General features: G+C 42.9%; 2 protein-coding genes and 1 long non-coding RNA gene across 5 annotated transcripts; 2 read left to right on the top strand and 1 right to left on the bottom strand.

The window, feature by feature from the left end:
* Nucleotides 1–7,974, top strand: mtcl3 (MTCL family member 3). Its single transcript, XM_086310739.1, has 11 exons — nt 1–123; nt 1,216–2,001; nt 2,242–2,466; nt 2,600–2,758; nt 3,409–3,480; nt 3,851–4,170; nt 4,390–4,549; nt 6,469–6,538; nt 6,756–7,302; nt 7,409–7,538; nt 7,653–7,974. Exons 2-11 carry the CDS (start codon nt 1,276–1,278, stop codon nt 7,761–7,763), a joined length of 2,520 nt encoding a protein of 839 aa, XP_086166865.1. The 5' UTR covers nt 1–123; nt 1,216–1,275; the 3' UTR covers nt 7,764–7,974.
* Nucleotides 3,815–9,377, bottom strand: LOC147318671 (uncharacterized). Its single transcript, XR_015131478.1, has 5 exons — nt 9,006–9,377; nt 8,428–8,536; nt 7,375–7,543; nt 7,107–7,271; nt 3,815–4,519 (listed from the first exon to the last, which is right to left on the bottom strand). It is a non-coding gene; the product is annotated as an uncharacterized LOC147318671 (long non-coding RNA).
* mtcl3a (MTCL family member 3a) lies at nt 8,779–22,431 on the top strand. Of its 3 annotated transcripts, XM_086310737.1 has the most exons (8): nt 8,779–10,455; nt 10,686–10,853; nt 15,051–15,353; nt 17,152–17,697; nt 17,960–18,039; nt 18,255–20,082; nt 20,914–20,949; nt 21,032–21,171. In XM_086310737.1, exons 1-7 carry the CDS (start codon nt 10,030–10,032, stop codon nt 20,929–20,931), a joined length of 3,369 nt encoding a protein of 1,122 aa, XP_086166863.1. In that variant the 5' UTR covers nt 8,779–10,029; the 3' UTR covers nt 20,932–20,949; nt 21,032–21,171. The 3 variants fall into 3 exon arrangements, with proteins under 3 accessions (XP_086166863.1, XP_086166864.1, XP_086166862.1); XM_086310738.1 differs by lacking the exon at nt 20,914–20,949 and having other exon boundaries at nt 8,779–9,106; nt 21,032–22,431; XM_086310736.1 differs by lacking the exon at nt 20,914–20,949 and having other exon boundaries at nt 21,032–22,431.
* The last annotated feature ends 135 nt before the right edge of the window (nt 22,432–22,566 follow it).

Raw genomic sequence — 22,566 nt, 5'->3', positions numbered from 1 at the left:
ATTGAAACAGGTTGCTCGGTGGTCGGGAGGCGCTCGAGTCAGCATCTCTTCTGCATCCCCATCATCACTACCCTTTAGCATCCGACAAAAAGAAGAAGAAGAAGAAAAAAATTCCCAGAAAAGGTAAGAGATGGATTTGAAAGTGCATAATTTCCACGTGGCGATACCTTTTTTCTTTGAGTACTCAGGCGTGTTTTAGATGAATGTGGGCAACAATAACCTGTATGAAGGGCAAATGTCTGACTGTATTCCACATTATGTTCTCAGGCAGGCCTCCAAGGTGGGATGATTTACACTTGCTGCTGCTGTTTGTTTGTAGAAGACACATCAGGCAATACATGAGCCCGTATGAGCAGTTTTTCCCCTCAGTTTGGACTGATTTAGTATTCTTTGGTTTTTCGGCGCTAAATAGGAGACTGTGAGGCAGCCAGTCGATTCCTGGTCCATTTAAAACTGAAGCAACAAAGAGAGAAAAAAGCATGAACAATGCCAGCTGTGTAATAGCTTAAAAAGGGCGTTTTTCTTTTATTGCCTCTGACACTTTTGTCGCTCATCTTCCATTCAAGTAATGAGTCAGCGGGCATGTTGGAAACGAAGAGTAAGATGATGGCTGACAGGAAACAGCTATCTCCGGATGAGTGTGAGAGTGGTTCTTAGTGATCCATCACGAGGCTGGATCGCCCTTTGTTTCTTTCAGGGCGCTCGGGGATCAGATCAGGGGCCACTCTGAACCGGCTGTTTGTCAACTGAGCAAGTAGCGCTGCTTAATTGGCTGGCTGCTGTCTAAGGTTTAATAGCCAATGACAATAGGTTACATTAACCTCGCAATCTCTCTCTTTTTCTCTCTCGCCCACTTCCCACCCGTTGGGTGCGTGTGATGTAAATGTGGATTGTCTTATTACCCGGCCGAGCTGCAGCTGATCTCAAACACATCTCATCTAACAGGGTCTGTATGACTGACTGCTTAATCAGTGGTGCTCACAACACAACTACTGGCAGCTTTCCTCTGGCAATGGTGTAACCTAATTAGCCTTGCCTATACACGGTGATCCGTGGTGCCTCCCGGTGAATCTCTGCCAGTTCCCCCCAAATTTTATATATTTTTTCCCGCAGGCTTTACTCCAAGAGGCAAATTATTTGATCGACCTGTAGAGCGTCGTTCTTCAGCCTACATCCTCTCTATTTTTTATGTCTAAAAAGTCAATTGTCCCCCAGGTACAAGGATACTGGTAAAGGGGATGGATGTTGTTGATGATGAGCTGATCCTCTGACACCATGATGAACCCATCATCTGCCGAGTCGCCGCGGCAGCCAGACAATAGCAGCCGGAAGCAGCAGCAGCAGCGATCGTCGTCTCCGGCTGGGCTAAAAGACGCTGCTTCTAAAACTACGCAGAAGGGCAGCAACCCGTCAAAGCCCATCACATCAAAACAGGGTGGAGGAGGAGGAGGGGGAGGAAGAAGTAGCCGAGGTCATTCTCCAGTCTCCACGGGCAGGGAGCGGCAGGCCGGAAGCGCTCCTGCCACCAGAGGCGCGGCTGCTGTCCAGCCTGCTGGTGCTGAAAATCCGACGCAGAGCAGGCCCGCGGCGGCGGCGGCAGACAGAGGAGCCGTCCAACCAGCAGAAGACGCTTCCTTGTCCTCCAGAGCTGATCAGAACCGCGTTGTCTCCGACCAACCCTGCGCATCCAAATCCCCCAAACTGAGGAGCAAAAATCCGAGGGGAGGGGAGGCAACTAGCAACAAAAAGAGCTCGAAAGGCACAGTGGGCTGCGGACCCGGCTTCTGGAAGGAGGGATGCTTGCAGTCCGAGCTAATACAGTTTCACTTGAATAAGAGTTTAGGAAAGAAAGGGACAAAGATGCAGGCGAAATCAGCATCTCCGCCGGGCTCTGAGCCCGAGCTGTCCCCCGAGCGCGACAGTTCGCAGGTGGCTGCGCAGCCAGACCAGAAACTACATGAAGAGCTGGAGAGACTGGAGGATGAAAACGAGGATTTGAAGGTAATGCAATTCTACGCCAGGGTTTAAATTTTCTTAAATAATAGGCCATGGTTTTTCTATTCTTCTTCTTTTTTCTTTTGGCGTGTTCAACAGTCGCACTTGTTGTATTTGCACGCTTACTGCATGATCACCGCTGCTGTAGTGCTGCTGAAAACTACATATTTATGGAAGTGTCAAATTTACCGAACAGATGCTGGATTCGATTATTTCATCACGCATTTCATTTCCACGTTTTATTAGAATGAAATCGAGGAGATGCGGGCAGAGATGGATGAGATGCGGGATACCTTCTATGAAGAAGACGCATGCCAACTGCAGGACATGCGCAGAGAGCTGGAGAGAGCCAACAAGAACTGTCGGATTCTCCAGTACAGACTAAAGAAGGCTGAGAGAAAGAGGCTCAGGATCACAGAAAGTGGCCAAGTGGATGGCGAGCTGCTTAGAAGTCTGGAGCAAGACCTGAAAGTGAGTCTTTGGATGTCCCATCATCCTCATTATCATCATCTAAATTAACGATCAAAACAATGACTGGACCTCCCTCCTCTTTTTAATTTCCTATATGCTTTTTTTCTTTATTCTGTCTTGACTCCTCTCCCAGGTGGCAAAGGATGTGTCTGTGCGCTTGCACCATGAGCTGGAAAATGTGGAGGAGAAGAGGACAAAGACAGAGGAGGAGAATGAGAAGCTTAGGCAGCAGCTGATAGAGGTGGAGGTCACCAAACAGGCCCTGCAAAATGAAATGGAGAAGGCCAAAGAGGTGAGAGGCTGAAGCCAGTGTGTCTTCATTTGTTTGACTATCTGTGACAGTTACACAATGCAAATTGTTACCTGAACCAAAAGTTAGACTATAAGATGCCATTTGAATATCACTGGAGAAAATGTGAAGGTGAGGTTGAAGAACAGGGTTCAAGAGCAGATCAGGCAGTAATTCTTAATATACTTTCAGAGTTTTTCCACAGTTTTCCAATGCTCCAGATTAAAATGAGCTAAAATGTAAGTAAAATAATCCCAAAACAAAAACAGAAAAACCTGCTTTGGGTACTCTGGGTTTATAGCAATATAACAGCCAGGTTCGTTGTCAGTGCAGCAGCTCTACTACCCTGCAGTAAAATTACATATTTAGGACAAAATGTCTTTCTTATGATGTGATGTGTAAGAAATATTTATATTCACAAACCAGTTGTTTTTGGGTGTTTTTCTTCAAGGCTCTAAAATAACAACTGCACAGACAGCAGCGTGCTTTGAATTTGAATATCTTACCAGAAACATTCTGGAGGGCGAGTTTAAGCAGTCCTCTTTTTCCATTAGTGAGTGTTCAGTGTTCCATAAATCTGGATGATATCACTGCCCTCAGTAAGAAAACGCCAAGCTGCCGCTGATGGTGATGTAACCACTGTTTCCCCGCAGCTCTCACTCAAAAGAAAAGGCAGTAAGGACGGGCAGAAAGCAGACAGAAAGACTCCACAGACCCCAACAGAGGTGAGTCAGCAATTTATAAGATTATAAAGGTATAACCTTTGGCTGATATGTTTAATAAAGAGGTTATTTTTGCTGTGTAAATCTCCAAATGAAAAATAAATGTGATAGACTGGCTGGAGAGTCATATTTCATAGTGAGTAAAAGTAACATGGAGTAACATCAAACCTGGATCTTGGGTGTAAATTTTTAAGCAGGCTACCAAAGTCATGAGAACACCAGAGAAGCTATATTGCTACTGTATTGTCTCTGGTTTGTCTATGAGACTAAAATACAGAGAACTTAAAGAATGGGCAAAATACTTAAGACGTACTTTATTTATCTCAAAAGTTGGTAAGTTACTGAATGAAATAAATGTTCCATCTGTTCACAGGAAGAAAATGAAGATCTGAAATGCCAGCTAGCTTTCATCAAAGAGGAAGCCATCTTGATGAGGAAAAAGATGGCAAAGATCGACAAAGAGAAGGACCGACTTGAGCAGGAGCTCCAGAAGTATCGGTCCTTTTATGGGGATGTGGACAGCCCTCTGCCTAAAGGTGAGGCTGGAGGGCCTCCCACCACTCGTGAATCTGAGCTGAAGCTCCGTTTACGCCTTGTGGAGGAGGAAGCAAACATCTTGGGGCGAAAGATTGTGGAGCTCGAGGTGGAGAACAGAGGGCTGAAGGCTGAGCTGGATGACATGAGGGAGGACAGGTACTTGGCACTCATTCATCAGAATCCTGATGAGTCAACCGGCAGCTTAGTGGAATGACATGATAGCTGTTATGAAAAGAAAGACTGGGGAACATTAAATATGTAAATTCTGACAAAGATAGTTATTGAAATTATTTCAAGTTTGAATATGCAGAAGCTGGAAGAGTAAAAGCACCCGACGTCCTCATTAACACTGCTCGTCTGCTCTTTACCCCCTAGTCTGGCAGCAGCTGGAGTGGATGGCTCTAGCAGTGGAGGTCAACAGAGCAGAGAGCAGGGTGAGGCTCTCTCAGAGCTCAGGCAGCAGCTTCAGCTGGTGGAAGACGAGGCCGAACTTCTCCGCAGGAATCTAGCAGATGTGGAAGAAGAGAACAAAAAGGTAAAAAATATATATATACAGTGGGGCAAAAAAGTATTTAGTCAGCCACCGATTGTGCAAGTTCCCCCACCTAAAATGATGACAGAGGTCAGTAATTTGCACCAGAGGTACACTTCAACTGTGAGAGACAGAATGTGAAAAAAAAATCCATGAATCCACATGGTAGGATTTGTAAAGAATTTATTCGTAAATCAGGGTGGAAAATAAGTATTTGGTCAATAACAAAAATACAACTCAATACTTTGTAACATAACCTTTGTTGGCAATAACAGAGGTCAAACGTTTACTATAGGTCTTTACCAGGTTTGCACACACAGTAGCTGGTATTTTGGCCCATTCCTCCATGCAGATCTTCTCGAGAGCAGTGATGTTTTGGGGCTGTCGCCGAGCAACACGGACTTTCAACTCCCGCCACAGGTTTTCTATGGGGTTGAGGTCTGGAGACTGGCTAGGCCACTCCAGGACTTTCAAATGCTTCTTACGGAGCCACTCCTTTATTGCCCGGGCGGTGTGTTTTGGATCATTGTCATGTTGGAAGACCCAGCCTCGTTTCATCTTCAAAGTTCTCACTGATGGAAGGAGGTTTTGGCTCAAAATCTCACGATACATGGCCCCATTCATTCTGTCCTTAACACGGATCAGTCGTCCTGTCCCCTTGGCAGAAAAACAGCCCCATAGCATGATGTTTCCACCCCTATGCTTCACAGTAGGTATGGTGTTCTTGGGATGCAACTCAGTATTCTTCTTCCTCCAAACACGACGAGTTGAGTTTATACCAAAAAGTTCTACTTTGGTTTCATCTGACCACATGACATTCTCCCAATCCTCTGCTGTATCATCCATGTGCTCTCTGGCAAACTTCAGACGGGCCTGGACATGCACTGGCTTCAGCAGCGGAACACGTCTGGCACTGCGGGATTTGATTCCCTGCCGTTGTAGTGTGTTACTGATGGTGACCTTTGTTACTTTGGTCCCAGCTCTCTGCAGGTCATTCACCAGGTCCCCCCGTGTGGTTCTGGGATCTTTGCTCACCGTTCTCATGATCATTTTGACCCCACGGGATGAGATCTTGCGTGGAGCCCCAGATCGAGGGAGATTATCAGTGGTCTTGTATGTCTTCCATTTTCTGATGATTGCTCCCACAGTTGATTTTTTCACACCAAGCTGCTTGCCTATTGTAGATTCACTCTTCCCAGTCTGGTGCAGGTCTACAATACTTTTCCTGGTGTCCTTCGAAAGCTCTTTGGTCTTGGCCATGGCGGAGTTTGGAGTCTGACTGTTTGAGGCTGTGGACGGGTGTCTTTTATACAGATGATGAGTTCAAACAGGTGCCATTCATACAGGTAACGAGTGGGGGACAGAAAAGCTTCTTACAGAAGACGTTACAGGTCTGTGAGAGCCAGAGATTTTCCTTGTTTGAGATGACCAAATACTTATTTTCCACCCTGATTTACGAATAAATTCTTTACAAATCCTACCATGTGGATTCATGGATTTTTTTTTTCACATTCTGTCTCTCACAGTTGAAGTGTACCTCTGGTGCAAATTACTGACCTCTGTCATCATTTTAAGTGGGGGAACTTGCACAATCGGTGGCTGACTAAATACTTTTTTGCCCCACTGTGTATATATATCTTGTAAAAAAAAAATCTACAAAAAAATTGAAACATTTCTGCAACATCAAAAACAAACAAACATTTTTTTGCAGTAACTGCGAAAAATGTAAATATTAAAAAAATAAAAATGCTGACAGCTTTCTAGCACCAATTTTCAGGAAAATTGCAACAAACTAGATCTAGTACTTGACATTTTTAATTTTAGCAACATAAGATGGCAAGTGTTTCCTTGTTTTTCTTTTGGGTAAATGACTCTGATTGATGCTAAACACACATCAGGATAACACTGAGTTTCCTCTTCAGGTGACAAGTGAGCTCAATAAACTTAAATACAAGGCTGGGTCCCACGAACCTGGATCAAGACACGGAGGAGGTTTGTATGTTTTTTAATATTCTAAATGCCTGTCATTGATGTTGTAGCAGGAGTCAAGCAACTGCACTGCAAGTAAAGAGGCATCTCTTCTTTTTAAGCTTATTAAATGTGAACCAGGTGAAAAAAAATGTGAAAAAAAACCCCTCCAGGAGCTGCACATTCAACCCTAATTTGAACTAATGCTCCATTTTCCATTGTTGCATTATTTCAACCCCAGGAGGAGCTGACCCTGCTAAAGTGGAGGCTCTCCAGGAGGAACTGAAAGCAGCGCGTCTGCAGATCAACGAACTGAGTGGCAAAGTTATGCAGCTCCAGTACGAGAACCGCGTGTTGCTCTCCAACATGCAGCGCTACGACCTGGCCTCTCACCTGGGCATCCGTGGCAGCCCTCGCGACAGCGATGCAGAGAGTGACGGAGGGCGGGACGATGACACACCTTCAGCCTCGGCTTCCTCCCCTCGCCTCCTCCCGCCACATCGCAAACGCGAGGGCCCAATTGGAGGAGAGAGTGACTCAGACGAGGTGAGAAACATCCGCTGCCTCACCCCGACGCGCTCTCTTTACTCACCTGTAGATAGTCGTTTTTTATCCAGAAGCCTGAAGGACCGGCAGCAGATGATAGACATCCGCATCGAGGCGGAGAGGCTGGGTCGGACCATTGACAGGCTCATCACTGACACCAGCACTATCATTTCTGAGGCCCGAGTATATGTCACCAATGGGGAGCTGTTTGCTAGGTTGGATGAGGATGAGGAAGGTGGCAGGTAATTGTTACATGAAAAAACTATCACAGTTTTGTGTGATCACTACACTGTCGTAGTCTCCTCCAAATTTACCTGATTTTGAAAGTCCAAACTTGTTCTTCCTCAGGATCAGAGAGCACGAGCTGCTGTATCGTATCAACGCACAGATGAAAGCCTTCAGGAAAGAGCTGCAGAGCTTCATAGACCGCCTGGATGTCCCCAAGCAGGACGACAAACAGGCAGAGGAGCCACTTTCTGTAAGCTGATAAAAACAAGAGTGACTGTCACATTTCCCCCCCACACTTTTCTTCTTCTAATGCTCATCATTCTTCTCTTCACTCCCATTTTTCCTTCAACTCCCATCGCTCCAGATGTTTCAGCCCATCATTTTGCTGATCCTCATTCTTGTTCTGTTTTCCTCACTGTCTTATGCCACCATTTTTAAACTGGTATTTCTTTTCACCCTGTTCTTTGTACTGTAGAGCACATTTTCTGTATCACATTATGTTTATTTTTTATTGCTTCTTTTTTTAAAACATATTCATTTATTTCACTTTTTGTTATGTTGAACACATTACATAAGGTCACACAAGGTACAGTTTTTTTCATTTTCCAAGTATGACCCACTCATCTGTTCAGCTGCTTTCAACATTCCCTGGAGACCACACACCTAGAAGCGACAGTGGAGTTTTAGGTGAGTATGTCATTCAATTTTTCCTACTGTGAAAACCTGTGATAGAATTCCCTTCACAGGTCAATCTAGGTTTAAGATGATTCTTTGAATCAGAAAGAAAAGCTGTCTGAAAATACCTGTGAGGGGAAAAGTTTGTGCCTTATTTATGTGACTACAGGAATAAACACACATCTTTTATGAATACTCTGTCAAGTCTGTGAAAATGCACATAGGCCTACACACACTCAAGCACCCTCCCACAATAACACTGACACTCATACTGTAGGACTACATCTCCTGCAAGTTCTTCTTCTTAGGCAGCTGTGCTGAGTCACCACCAAATGTCAGCCTAATGTACAACAGATCATCCACACAGTCACGGGAAGCATAACAGGAGCACTGTCATTTTACCTGCATTAGTGTTGCACTGAGAATCTTACAAAATGCCTCTGGGTGAGTCTGCAAAAGCATACCGTTGGTGAATCTGTTTATCCAGCGGACCTGACCACCAGGACGGGGGCGGAACCGGTCTACTGCTTTCATCCCACCGGTGGGATGTTTTACGTCACATATTAGGGCCAGCTGTGGAGGGAGAGAGGAGGAGAGACGTTGAGGGAAAGGGAGAGAGAGAAAAGGGGGATTTTATTCCAGTTAATGAAAGCATAAATTCAGCGGTAGCCTCTCGCTCTCCGATCTTTTTTAACTGAACCGCCGCATTCCAGTTACTTCAGCCAATTTTGCTGGCTGAAATGAAATGTGTATGTTTGGGGGATGAGGACATTCACTGCAACACTCGGGATTATCAGAGGAAAAACAGGTAAGAGCGCAGTGTTTGGTTAAGCTGCACGTGCTTCGTATTTTTGCGCGTGAACATAGCATACTAACACAAACGCTATGTAGTGCATGTAAATGTAAGCCGCTACTGTTATTTCGCCTGCTAATTACAACGTTAATAATAAAAGCAGCACGAGTTAGCCCACGTTTTACAGGCCTGAAGTTACAGACAAGGCTAGAGTCACAGTGGTGGCTCTGAGGATGAATACAAACACACCCTTCGTCGCTTTCCTCGTGATAGTCACCCCCTCTCATGCTAAGACAGCGGATGAGAAATGGCTAAGAGAGAAGAGATGGCAGGCTTTGTTTACTGGGGAGGTAAGTTTCTTTTGCAGGAGTTTGAGATACCGTGTGTTAGTATTACGCTAACAACAAAAAAAGTTTCAAAAAAAAGAAAGAAAGAAAAAATGTGCGCCGTTTCTAAAGAGTAAAGATTAGCTGTTTTTAGCTAACAGTGAGGTGATTTGTTGCCATGGGTACAACACACGGTGGCACCTCTTGCGACGTAATTAGAGGAGCCCGGTGTAGATTAGAGCATCTCTTTTACTCCTTAATACCCCTGCAGGCGCCGTTCAGCTATTTGGCTTTAAGGGTATAAACTCATGGTTACAGGGGGTAAAAATACTCCGCAGCTCTTACATCAGTGCACTCCACGATATATTTTTGGGAGCTTCTCCCATTCGCCTCAGAGTGGTTACTGGGTGTCTTGTCATTGCTTGCTCTGGATTGTCGCCTACAACGTCTCTGTGTGTGGGGCAGAGACGCGGCACGGAGCTGAGCGTCCCGGGATGTATTTTTTTATTTTTATTTTTTTAAACATGTGAAATTAAAAACAGCGCAGGTTTAGGACACAGCAGAAAACCTGCAATTTATTTAAAAGAGAGAGCGAGAGAAAATACCGTAGGGATTTGCTGCAGAATGAGGGCTTAACTTCACCCCAGTGAAGATATGGAAGGGACTCGAGCGTCCTGCGTGAGCGCTGCTGTGACTGCTCACCCGAGCGCTGCTGTTTGGCCGACGTGGGATTTGATCGGCTTTGGATAACTTTTTCTGCCACTGGTCACCACTTGAAAAGCAGCTGGAGTTTACGAGAAAGCATGCCGAACTATTTGAAAAATGTTTCCTACGTATCCCATACGGAGAATCGATGGATCTACTTAAAGATTTGCTTTGTGATAGTACTCTAACAATCGATCCAGTCAGGTTATTGTTTTAATGTGTTCTTTTAATGCACTTAAGAAATGTGGAGCGCTTTTGTGAACGGCGCGGGGCTGCACAGTGGGGGCGGTGCTGGCGGGGGATACGTCCCTTCTCAGGGATGGGAGTTTGTCCCGTGCTCCAGGATGGAGAAGACAGACAGAGGCAAGGGAAAAAATCGCAACCCGTTGAGGAGGATCTCTTCCCCACCCACGGTCTTCAGTCAGATCTACGACACGCAGCTCGGTGCTTCCCCCGCAGGTGTAGAGGGTGAAGCGGGGTCCCAGCTTGAGATTCACAGGGGGCAAATGTGGCCAGGTCCAGAACCCCAGCAGCAGCAGCAGCAGCGGGAAGCCCAGCATACACGGCTAAAAAAGAAATTTGAGGATCTAAAAAAGCGACACATACATGACAAAGAAGAATGGATGCGCCAGAAGGAGTCATTGTTGAGAGAAGTGGCTGACATACAAGTAATTGAGAACATTACCACTCGTCTGTCAGCTATACTAAAATATAAATATTTTGTCAGTAGCACACAACTATAAATTGGTGTATTTAATGTTTAATGTTCTTAGATTATTCTTTGGAGTGAAATTGAACGTTTAATCTTTTGTTTGTGTAACCAGCTGTCTATTATCAAACATCCGTCCTCTTCTGAGTTCTTCTGTGATTGTAAAGGAAAAAAATTGGTTTCCTGCAGGGAGGGGAGAACAGGAGGATTCTGTTGGACCTGAAGACGGTTTTAGAAGAAGTGCAGGTGGAGGTGAAGAGAGAAGAAGAGAAGAGAACAGAGCTTCAGTTGCAGTATACCAGAGACAGATGTGCATGGGAGCTGGAGAAAGCTGAACTTAAATGCAGGATTGCACAGGTAAGTGAGGGATGATGGTGACTTTATTTTTAATATATATGTACACACACAGACACATCTTATTTTAATAATTGCATATTTTCTTGTGTTTGCGCATGGCTGGCATTCATTGTGGTGTAAATTGGACTTGCTGCCAATATGGCAGGGTGATAAGTCACAGTGGCTTCTGTCCAACTCAAGCCTCAGCTCCGACAAAAGATTTGCATGGAGGAGACAAACTTAGTTTTCCCACCGAGCCAGAAACCAACACCAAACTTGGCTTTCAACTGCTGGCTCTGGGAAAATGAAACATTAGCCTGTTTTGGCAATGGATAGCTATTGTTAAACGTGGTGAAAAAGGACAGAAACTACTTGAAGTTAAGTTTGCATACCAGTGCCATGCTGTGTTGGGCACTGTATGGATCACTTGAATGACCATTCACAGCTATTCTTCAAAGCAGTGTGGCTTTAGGGATTTAGCATTTTTTTCTGGTTATATCAGAAAATGGATTTATTTGGCTGCTTTAATGCCTAAATCTTATGAGACTTGTTCTTCCTTTGTAGATCAAAAGAAAGGATACTCTGTTAATATTAAGACTTAACTGCACGCTGACTGCTTTGCATGTCTCTTTGCTCGTTGGAGCTGTAGTTTCTCTGTGATGTTGTGATGGCAGCAGCTTTATCTGCTAGATGAGCCCCATATCATTCCTATCACAGACTTTAAACTGATTGATCTCCTTCTGAGTGAAGTCATGAATCTCCTAAATTCTATAACATGGTGATAGAAATTAAGGGGTTGCTGCAATGATACTGCTGAGAAGTAATAACACTAGAATTAAACTAAGTTCCAGGGATTTGTCAGATCACACACATTGGTTTAACTATCATAATGTAGCTTTTCTGTATGTGAGTAGAGAGCAGACTGTGACTTCTCAGCTCTTCTCTTTGTCCCCCAGGGCCTTTTCACAGTGTGGCTGAAAAATAGCCAAATAAAAACGGACATTTACTGTTCTGCTTTGTGTCCGTAAAGCTCAGTGAACCAGTGTGAGAAAGACAATTCAGTTTCTGCAGAGCATACCATGATACCAGAGAAACACACACTGATGTTTTCACCAAGATGCTGTAAATGTACTGTATTAGAGACTGTTACCTGCCACCTGAGAGCTTTTTTTTTTTGGCACAGGTGTCTGTCAGTGTCTGTCCTTGGTATATGTTTGCAAAGGCCTCATAGGAGTTTGTGCCATAGTGTTTTGTGTTTGTGTCAAATGAGAGTATTTAGAATGTTGCCTCTCATGCACACTCACAGTTTTCTGTATGGATTGCACAAACAGACAAAAGTGAAATGTGACATGCTGAGTAAGATTTACTCCATTGTAGTTGTTTGTCTTGATGCCACATCCTGCCACAGTTTAGGTTTTTGGGCACAAAAGCATAAACTGTTTACCAAGAGTAAAAATAAGGCCGCTCTTAAAGATCCAAATCCAAACTATTTACAGCAGAGAACTCTACTAACTGACTTGCAGACTTGTAATTACCTTGCATATCAAATTGGGGTGGGGGTCTATTGTTTGTTTCACTCTTTTCAATTCTGTGTGAACTACTGAACTAAACAAATGTTCGTTGTCTGTGAAACACCTCATAAAGGTTGACAAGAATGAATGCAAATCAATGAGTGGAAGTCAGCCGCACGAACTGGGTGCAGCTTCATTTCACTTTGAAGTGATATGTGAACAATTTCAGCATGGGTGACAAACTCCTCTGTCATTTTCAACATGTTGGTTTCACTGTGCCAGAAGCAGAAGTATCAGTTTTTTTTAGTGAGACAAAGCAAACACATGGTGTACTATGATGGCCAGAAATCGCTAGGGCGCTTTGAATGTGACCTTTGATCACGTTGATGACAATCTATAATAGTAATGAAATGAAGAATATTTATACATGTCACTCTGTGCATGTATGTTTTAAAAACTGCCGTTAAATGCATTCGACTGAGTCATAAAGTTAAAGTGGTATCAACTGAGCTCTTTAGTACAGTATCCTGCTAGCTGAACAGCTAGATGCTGTTTATTTATTAGTGCAGTTTAAGGAGACCTTTTGAAAGCAGTATCAGACTTTAATTTATTCTCTTTTGGTCGTTTTGTAGGTGGTGAATCATAAAGAAGCTGCGAGATTTAGCCATATGAGTCGTTTTTTTAAAGTTTGGCTTCACTGATATGTTTTGTAGATTAATTGCTGTACCAGAGATTATGGGCTTCAAGCCAAAGTGAGTCAAATAAAAGGCTGCAGTATTTTATCAGCAGTTGTATGTTTGTGCTCATATATTCATATATTAAAGGCACATCATTTTCTTTGGTGGGCTTTTGTATTTTGTAACTGCTATATGTTGTTTCCAGATACCAAAGAAGCATCCAGGGTCCCAGGCAGAGGTCTTAGCCCCGATATTTCCAGGCATATTTCCCTGCATGCCACTGATTTATGAATGCTGCTGGCAGCTAGGAGACATCTCATTCTGCTTTAGCAGCCAACGCTCCCTTCTCCCTTTACCCCAGCTCCCCGCCTCCCCTTGGAATGTAACATTGTACAAGCTGTGTGTTCGCTATTTATAGTGGGTCACCCTGGTGACACAGTTACCTTTATATACCCTGTGTGCCATACAGTGACTATCAGGGTGGCCAAGAGTAGTTGGAGGTTGTGTATCAAAACTGAATTTAAGGATGTGAATGAGTATGTTTCCTTGTGCTGGAAGAAATGCTGGTAATCTGCGTCTCTGTTTACATGTTCCTGCAGTATTTCCTTTATAAGACAGTTTGACTTCCTTTGTCAATCATTGAAAACTTTGCTTGGCTCTTTATTGTGACTCCAAGCATGTTATTTCTTTATTTTCACAACTTGTTTACATGTAGATGTTTAAATAGAGTGTGGACAGCACCCATCATCATCCATCTCTAATTGTGGAGAATTTTGAAAAGAGCTACAGGCAGATTGTGTTGACTTGTTTTCCTACTCCATAATTTGTTGATCCCAGGCCACAGGCAAAAATAACACCATGACCGAGGTTTTTGGTTTGTGTCTGCGGATGGACACTGAAATAACGCATTTGTGCAAGCTTATGCATTATCTCCCTCTTTCTAACAAACACTACATACAAACTCACACACGCACATGCACACACACCCAGGCACACTAATATACTGTATGCACAGGCGTTGTCCTGGGCTCTTTCCAGCACCAAAGCCTTTTTTTTTCTTTTTTTTTTTTTACTAGCAACAAAAATGCACATTTGCCACGGAATGCACAGATCTGTGTACTGAAACACCCCCCTGTCCTTAGTTCTGTAAAAAAACACATTCTCTACATCAGATGGGTTTTCCCCAAAACTGCTATATTAAACTGAGGCCACCAGTGCTCTAGTGTTTGTTATTTTCAGGCTAAGTCAGTTTTCTCTTTCTATCCTTTTCTCTTACAGTTCATAGTTTTGTGAGATTTCTTTTCATACTCAGTAATTCGATAACATACTTTCAGTGTCCATGTTTGGCTGTTCAACAGGGAAAATCCCAGGGGAAATGCCCATCCTATCTTATTTAAAAAGGACCTTTATTTAATTAAAACAGAAAATTCAAATTGAATCCAATAAGATTGGCATATTAGTAATGTTTTCAATGCTATTTGCATTGAAAGGAATCATGGTTGTATTCTTATTTGTGTTAAAAAACCATCTTAACACAAATAACTGGATTACCAGACTGTCATTTGACTGAGGTCACATCTGCAGACATATTTTCCTGTGTGTGAAAATGCCATATCCTGCACTGTATCCTGTGCTTGTTAAGTACCATAGAAAAGAAAGTTGAACCCTGAACCTATGAACCTGTGTGTGGGTTCTTACAGGATATTTTCAGTATTCAGTTTTTTTGTCTTTCTCTCTCTTCCTACTTGTGAACCCACTCACACTTATCCCCATGGTGTATTATTCCCCCACTTCCTCCACCTTCTCTTCCTGCCCCTCCTTCATTCTCTTAATTCCACATTTAACATTTTCTCCTACTCCTGCCTTCATGTCTTGTCATCTGGCTTTCATCCTCTGGTTCTCCAATTGCAATTTATCCTTTATCACGACTGTTTTCTACAATGTCTCTCCCACTCTTTTTCTTTCTATCTCCCTTCTAACTTTTTTTCTCCTCCTCTGCAAACTGTGCACTCCCTGTCTGGTTCTTTCAGTTGGAGGGTAGAGAGGCTGCTGGATTGGTACGTGGAGGGGTCCAGTCAGCAGCAGGACCTTGCTCTTCAGCTTCACGGTGCACTCGAGAACAGCACGGTGAGACATTGACGACCTGCAGGGAGAGGGAAGAGCAGCAGAGGATCCTGGCAGATACATATTCTACGGCTATGGACCTGCGCAGCCGCGTAGAGCACAGCGAGAGGGACTGGTTGAGAGAGAAAGCTGAGCTGCTGGAAAGGTTTGACGTGGAGAGAAGGGAGTGGGAGAGCCAGCTGAAGGATATGCAGAAGAAAATAGAAGAGGTAAGATGCTCTTAGTGTGAAGGTATGTCTACATTTCATTAGATTTGTGGTTAAAGGTGAAAGTTGTCTTTACAGTCACAGTCAGGGAAATTTTGTTTTGCAGCACGTTTATATAACAGTAAACACAACAACAAAAGCTTATCACAGAAAAAGTGAAACATCCCACCAAGTATGCAAAAATTACAAACGTTGTATAGTAGTTGTTGAGTAGTAGTTAACTTAGCCACTTTTAATTGTCCATCCATAACAGGAAATTATATGATGTATGGCTTCATATAGCTGCTACAGTGTGTAACACTTCCCTCCTTCACATCCTGTTCACCATCAACTGTGTGAAAACATCCTCCCCGATCATTACAACGGAGTTTGAGGAAAGAAAGGCATTGGAAGAATTAGAGCGCTCTGTTAGTCCTCTGGACTCTGAGACAGGCGAGAGGCAGTGATTAGGACTGTCAGTGACCTGGTGTGCTGCAGTAATGAACTCCTCCATATGTAAACATCTATGTTAGACAAGTCTGCAGCAGTCAGAAAAATTACTGGTTTCTTATTTATATTTGGATAATAGAATGTGCTGATATGGTGCAATTGGTCCCACCTTGGTGTGAAGTTATTCACACTTTTCTAAAGTGCAAATTGACTAATTGAACACAAGTTTAGGAAATCCTTGATCTTTAATGTGTAGAAGTATACCTGTTTATGTGAGAACAGCAGAAAAGGTCATTGGTGCCTTACTTCTAACACTATTGGACATCTACAACAAGCACTGCATCTGCAGAAGTCTGGGCATTGCAAATGATCCCACTCATCTTTTGTGCAGTCTGTTTTCACTTATGCAGTCAGGGAAAAAGGTACAGGACCATTCGCTCAAGGGTCACGCTCCTGTTAAACAGTTTTTGCCCCTACATCAATCAGGCTGCTGAATTGAAACAATAGACTAGACATTACTAGCTGTTTACCATCCTGCTATTTTGCACTATACACATTTTTATTTTTGTTTAAATGTTGTTTTGTTTTTATGTAGTTTCATAAAGTTGAGAAATTAAACAAGTGGATTGAAATCTGACATGCCCAGAAAAGCAGATTAGTGTTTTATACCCAAGTAGTTGGACAGAGCAAAAGCACTGGAACAATTTGCTATGAAAAGAACATGTGGCTCTAATTTGCCCCCTTGAGACCAGAAAATTAGAGAGGAAAACAACAGAGGAATAAAGAAGGCTAAAGCGCAGTAGTCCCATCTAGACATTGCATGATGGGAAGGGAGCCTAGTCGGCATGAATTGCTTACTATTTTAAGATTTCCATGGTAGGAGGCCAAAGGTTATCCACTGTTATTTAAGAGAAGTCTTTGAATGTTATTTTCTTTAGTCTGCCGTGGTCTAAAAATGTTCATTAGCTATCTTGCCTGACTTCTCATCATTTAACGTGAAGTTATCATTATGCATAAGCAGTGGATCCAGAATTTTACTGTATAATCATATGGTGCCATTTATAGGCTTCGCACTGCTTGAGCCTTTCATGAACTGTTTTATCTGTTATATTTAATCTCATCCAAAGGTTGAGGTTGGAGTATGCTGTAGCACACTAGTCTGTTAAAAGATGCATTCTTGTCACTAAATTAATAATATCACTGGATAAAAAAAATGTTATTACAGATATTATTTTTCAAAAATATTTTCATTCCAAATGATATATTTGCCTAGATTAATAACAATATTGCATTTCCTTCACTATTAGAAACCTGAAAGTCTGTCAACATAGCTGTGTAAATTCTGACCTCTATTTCCTCTTCCCATCTCTAGCTGTACTGTGAGGTGAGAACCAAGCGAGCAGGCCCTGGACTGGACAGTGGCAGACCGGATGTTCACAGTGATGCTGTGCATAGACTCAGCATCCGCTCCACCAGCACAGGGTCGAGTCTTCTCAGCGATAACTCCCACTCGGAGCTACTCAGCAGCAGCAGTCAGTCAGAACCAAACAGACATCCATCTTTACCTGGACTTTATCACAACAGAAGCATCAGTGTTGATGGTGGTTGCGGTAACAAAAACAGTCACCACTCCACCTGCTTCCAGAAAGACAGTCTGTGTGATTTTATTGTTGGTAATGAGTTCGCTCGGAGCCAGTATTCACAACCTAAGCTTGTGGATGTATTGAAATCTGCAGGGACTTGGCAGCAAAGCTCAGTCAGTGATAATAAGGAAGATGTGGATACAGCAGAGCTTGATGCTGATTATCACGGAGCCCCAGAATGTGGAGTTAAAAAGGAAAATGTTTGTAAAGGCAATGAGGAAAGAGGCCTGAGCGACGGCAGTGACAAGAAGACAAATACGATTGCTCTTAATGCTGTGAGGGTTTTATCTATTTTTTAATTTGCTATTAACTCTAACACTAGATATATTACATTATATTTATCACTGGTGGTGTTAAACAGTATACCCTTACTCTGCCCTGTACTTGTATTTTAGTCATCACTTGGTGACCTTTTGCAGATAATCCTCTTTATGTGACATACCACCAGCTCTAGGTTTTAGTGATAAAATACTCTGGCATTACACAATATTCATCTTGTCTCATTGTCTTTCTTTCTGCAACGTTTGTCTGTTTCAGGCTCTCAAAGAGATTGCCCGTGTAAGTGAGGAGCTTTGTAGTTACCAGGATGAGATCAGAAAGAAGAACGGAGATAAGAGGTAGATCCCTGTTTTTATGTTAACTCTCTGGCACCAGCATAGGAGTAGGATAATCTGTGTCTGCTGAAGCTCACCATGTACATAGTGTCAATGCCATGTGTTTTTTATTTCAAAGTGTAAATACATGACATTTCTCTTCAAACTTCAGATGTAAATTGTCTAGATTGATTTTGTAGAAAGATACTGGACTCAGTTTACACTTTGTTTGCTTTCAGGAATCGATCTGAATCTCTGTGCCCATCTCAGGAAAGTGACATACTCTTTGGCCATAACGAAACGCGCCTAGATGTGGATGAAGCTCCTTGTGACCTCAGCCAGATCTACGATGATCTCCTGGCCTTGGAGAGGGAAAATTGGATCACTTTGTCTCCAGGTAACACCTGGCAAGTAAAAAAAGGGCTGAGTGAATCCTGGACAACAAATAACACCGATCCAGATGGCTACACAAACACACAGACAAGCCATGGAGTGCACTCTGAAATGGATACAGCAGCCCCACCCATCCCTCCTCGGACCTCCTCCTGGAATCTGAGCACTCCCACCCATCCAGACACAGAACTGCACATCCCAGAATCTCCAATATCAACTGTGAAGAAGTGCCATAGTCCCTGCGCTTTAGTGGACAGAAAGTGTAGCAGCCCATCCATTGTCAGGAAGTTTGGGGCTATGCTACAAGAAAATGAAGGAAAAGTTTTTGTAGATGGTGTGGTAGCATCGTGCTCGGTGCCTGCTAACTCTAACTGTAATATGGCCTGTTGCCATAACCGCTGGTCCTGTGATACAAGCAAGTTCACTAACAGTAAGTTGTCCACATATGGATCTGTGCAGAAAAGCTTCTCTGAATCCAACATACGGACTGCCAGGAAAGATCTGTGTTCAGATTACTGTCCAGGTGTTGGAAATTTAAAAGGTGCTGAGGCACAAACACCTCCAACTGTCAGAGAATTACCTGTAGAGTTGCTCCTGTCCTCACCTGTCAGCCCCAACCTTCAGGGATCCAGAAGAAACATAATGCTGGAACAAAAAACAGCTGAGTTCAACCGAACTTTATTTCAGGCAGAGATGGGCCGTGGGGTCGATGGAGAAGACAGTCTTAATGCAACGAATACCAGCTCAGTGGGTTTCCAACCGGTCCATACAGAATCTGATGTTTTACCTTCCAAAGAGACTAAGTTTGAGCCACATTTTACTGATGCAACCTCTAGCATCATGGGTGTGCATCCTGAAGCAACTGTCTCAGAGTCTGCAATACAGAACCCTGAGGTCCAACCAAGATCAGTAAGATGCACCACTAAACCAGAGGAGGCTATTATAAAGCAAGAACCTCTTTCTGTATTTTCAACTGTTCCACCACAGGCTGTTCTTAGGGAAGCATCAGTACCCTCTCATAATCCTGCACACCATTGTGAGGTCAAGCACAAAGTTCGAACAGCAAGCAGTCCTTCGAAGAAAACACAACACAGAGGAGCAACAGAGGGTCTTTTTTCTGAACCGGTCTTGCCTGCAAGTACTCAGCCAGCTCAGCCTGTGGATGATTCCAGCTCTAAGAAAGAGAATCCCCATGGAGCAAAGGCTCAGTCAGTCAGAGCTGCTGTTTCACTCCAGCAGCTGTCTGCTGAGAACAAACAAAGACAGACGGCACAGCCAAGACATGTTTCAGGGTCTTCCTGCCAGTCTGACTCCTCCAGGCCTGGGCTTCGAATAATGAATGACCATCCGTGGAAACCCCTCACTCTTGCTGCATACCCGAGGCCTGAGGGATCCAGGTCCAACTATGGAGCAGTTGAAAGAATTCTAAAAAATTATGAAAGTGCAGCTCGGGCACAACTGAACCAACAGAACGAGATGCATTCTAACTCTAACCCATTCTTCAGTGCTGCACATGAGAAGAACGCCACAGAACTGGACATGCTGAATGTGAACCCTCTGCCTTTACCTCTTACTTTGAGACACACACAGAGTGCCCCAGTCATGCACCCCAGTCATGCACAGCTAAGCAGCCACAGTGCCAGTGGTGTGAAAGAGATACAGCTTGTAGTGCAGGTGGGTGGAGCTTGACAGAATTATGCACACTTGTATTAATGGAAATGCTTTTTTCATTCAGCAGATCTTCACAATGAAGATGTTAATATAAAGAGAGTTCACTTGAAGAAAGTCTGCAACTATGTATTTAAGTTTGAACAAAATCTATTTAAGTAACACTATATTTTTGGGGCCAGTTGGATGGACCAGGAAGTTGTACATTTTGTTCTGTTCCATTATGAAACACTAGGCAATTACCCTTGACTGAGGACAGCTCCAGTGGGAATGTTGTTTATTTCTGGTATGTGCTAAGAGACAGAGGCAGGCCAAAGCCTCCATTATAATCTGGGCATCTGGGCCATTCCATTGCTTAAAGGCTCTTAACAAAAGGAACTGGCAGTGTGGTATATAAAGTTTAAAAAAGGGAGGTCTGCTCACCCTCACTGGCTTGTCTTTCATCTTTCAATGGTTCTATAGTGGAAGTGTTTTTCTGGCCTTTGTGTTGAAATTACAGAAGTATCTGCAAGAAACCAGCTGACTAAATGCCCTTGGCAGATTGCAGAGTGGAGTGAGCTGAAGTGATTATGCTTCTTTCAAGTCATGCAAATGTTTAAGAAATTGTGCAAGTAATTATCAGCCAGTTTTATTTGACCTCGTGAAAAGAACGTAATTGGAGGCACAACTGAGGAGCACTACCCAAGATCATTCTGAAGTGCTTTTAAATCGGTTCAACTGCAGCATATGTAAGATATTCAGTTTCACTTTCCCCTCGACCACCATGTGTGACTTTTTCCACATAAAAATGCTTTATTTTAGTGTTCCTGTTTGAAATGTGCCTGTTGTTTTCCCTAGGGTCAAGAAGACAACTAATGGAACACATGACAGAATGTAAAGTATCTAAGTGTGTGAATTTGATTGAAGACAGGACGGTGTGATGATCCTAAATGTTAATTCATTTTTTTCCTCTCAGGAAAATGAAGAGCCTTCCTCCACCCACAAGAGCTTTTCAAGACCTGCCCGCCCAGCCAACCGTCGTCTCCCCTCGCGATGGGCCAGCCGCTCCCCCACTTCGTCCTCCTCCACCTCGTCCTCTCCCTCTACCACTCCTGTTGTGCCTCCATCCATTCCCCTTCAGAAGCTCTCCTCTTCTTTTACATACTCACATGCCTTTCACATTGAGACTATCATCATTTGATCTTCACTGTGTGACCGAACCAACCAGAAGCCTTGAATAATAACCTCTGAATTTTGAACCTTTGCTTTTTACTGTTGTATATAAAAATCCGGACTGCCTCTTAGCTACTCCAGACTAAGAAGTGCTTTAGTTGTGAGTTCATCAGCGAACTCTTAGAATGTATGGTATCCAGTGGAGCCTAATTGACCAAGAAAGGTAAGAAAGTGTCTGAAGCAGCTTCAGTAATTCAGCAGTACGCTTTGATTAATCTGCTAGGAATCATACCTTACATCCGACGTTGAATACATCACCTTCCAAGGAATAACACAGCCGGCGTGTCATTTATTTATATTAACCATCTGAAAGGATAATCTCTGCTCAGGTCTGGATTCTAGCTTTGACTAGTGTAGCCTTGCTAATCCATCAACAACAGACACTTCACTTCTCACTCTGATATATAAACTGTATTTACACATTGAAAGTGATGTTGATTCATGATAAAGTGGTTAAACTAAGTAAAATTCAAAAGAATGTGTTTACAATGTACTTTATTTTGTATTTTGCGTGCATCGTGTTTATGTGCTTTTTTAGCACAAAGTGTGATATTACATATACAACATGTAGCATCATGTTGACTTCAGAGATAAAGATGGTGGATTTTCTTTTAGCATTACTTTCTCCCAAACAAAAGTGTCAGTTTTCTGCCTTCTTGATCACTATCTTCAGTACATGCCTGGATTGTACCTTGCCTGTGACTAAAACACATTGCTTGTGGTTTTAATTTTTCTTTACTAAGCAAAAAGAACATTTACTTGATATCAACAGGTTAAATGTGAGTTTTTTTTTATAACTTGGTACCAAAGGCTGATTTATTCAACATTTCCTCTTTTTTTTTTTTTAATTAAATGCATTGTTTGTAATTACATTTCTTTTGTCCATCCACTTCTGATGTTTTCTAGAGTTTCTGTCAAAACTAATTCTTGAGCTCCTGCTTAATTGCATAACATGGCTAACAATGCATATGAAAGACGTAGAACAGCCTTTTTCTCTACTTTTCCTAATTCTGAATGGTCACATATCAGGACATTACTCAGCTGAGTAGTACAGTATTTTTGAGTCAAAGTGGTAAATCATGAAAGTGATGCCTTTGCTGTTCATTTTGTGTAATAAACATAAGGATTTTGCTTCTCTTTTCACATGACATGTCAAGAGTGTCTTTGTAATATACCTGTAATATATCTAGGATATGCTATATGTGCTTTTGTCATGCTCTGTTTGTTAGCGACGTTTCTCAAAATTGTTGACAGCTTAAATCGTGTTGTGAAAGCAAC

The sequence above is a fragment of the Aulonocara sp. 'chitande type north' Nkhata Bay genome, linkage group LG11, assembly GCF_057382095.1.
Source record: "Aulonocara sp. 'chitande type north' Nkhata Bay isolate Kocher_YH1m ecotype deep benthic linkage group LG11, A_spYH_male_GT1.1, whole genome shotgun sequence".
Taxonomy (NCBI): Eukaryota; Metazoa; Chordata; class Actinopteri; order Cichliformes; family Cichlidae; genus Aulonocara; species Aulonocara sp. 'chitande type north' Nkhata Bay.
Note: the sequence above shows the minus strand (reverse complement) of the source record. Positions and strands in the feature narration are given on the sequence as shown.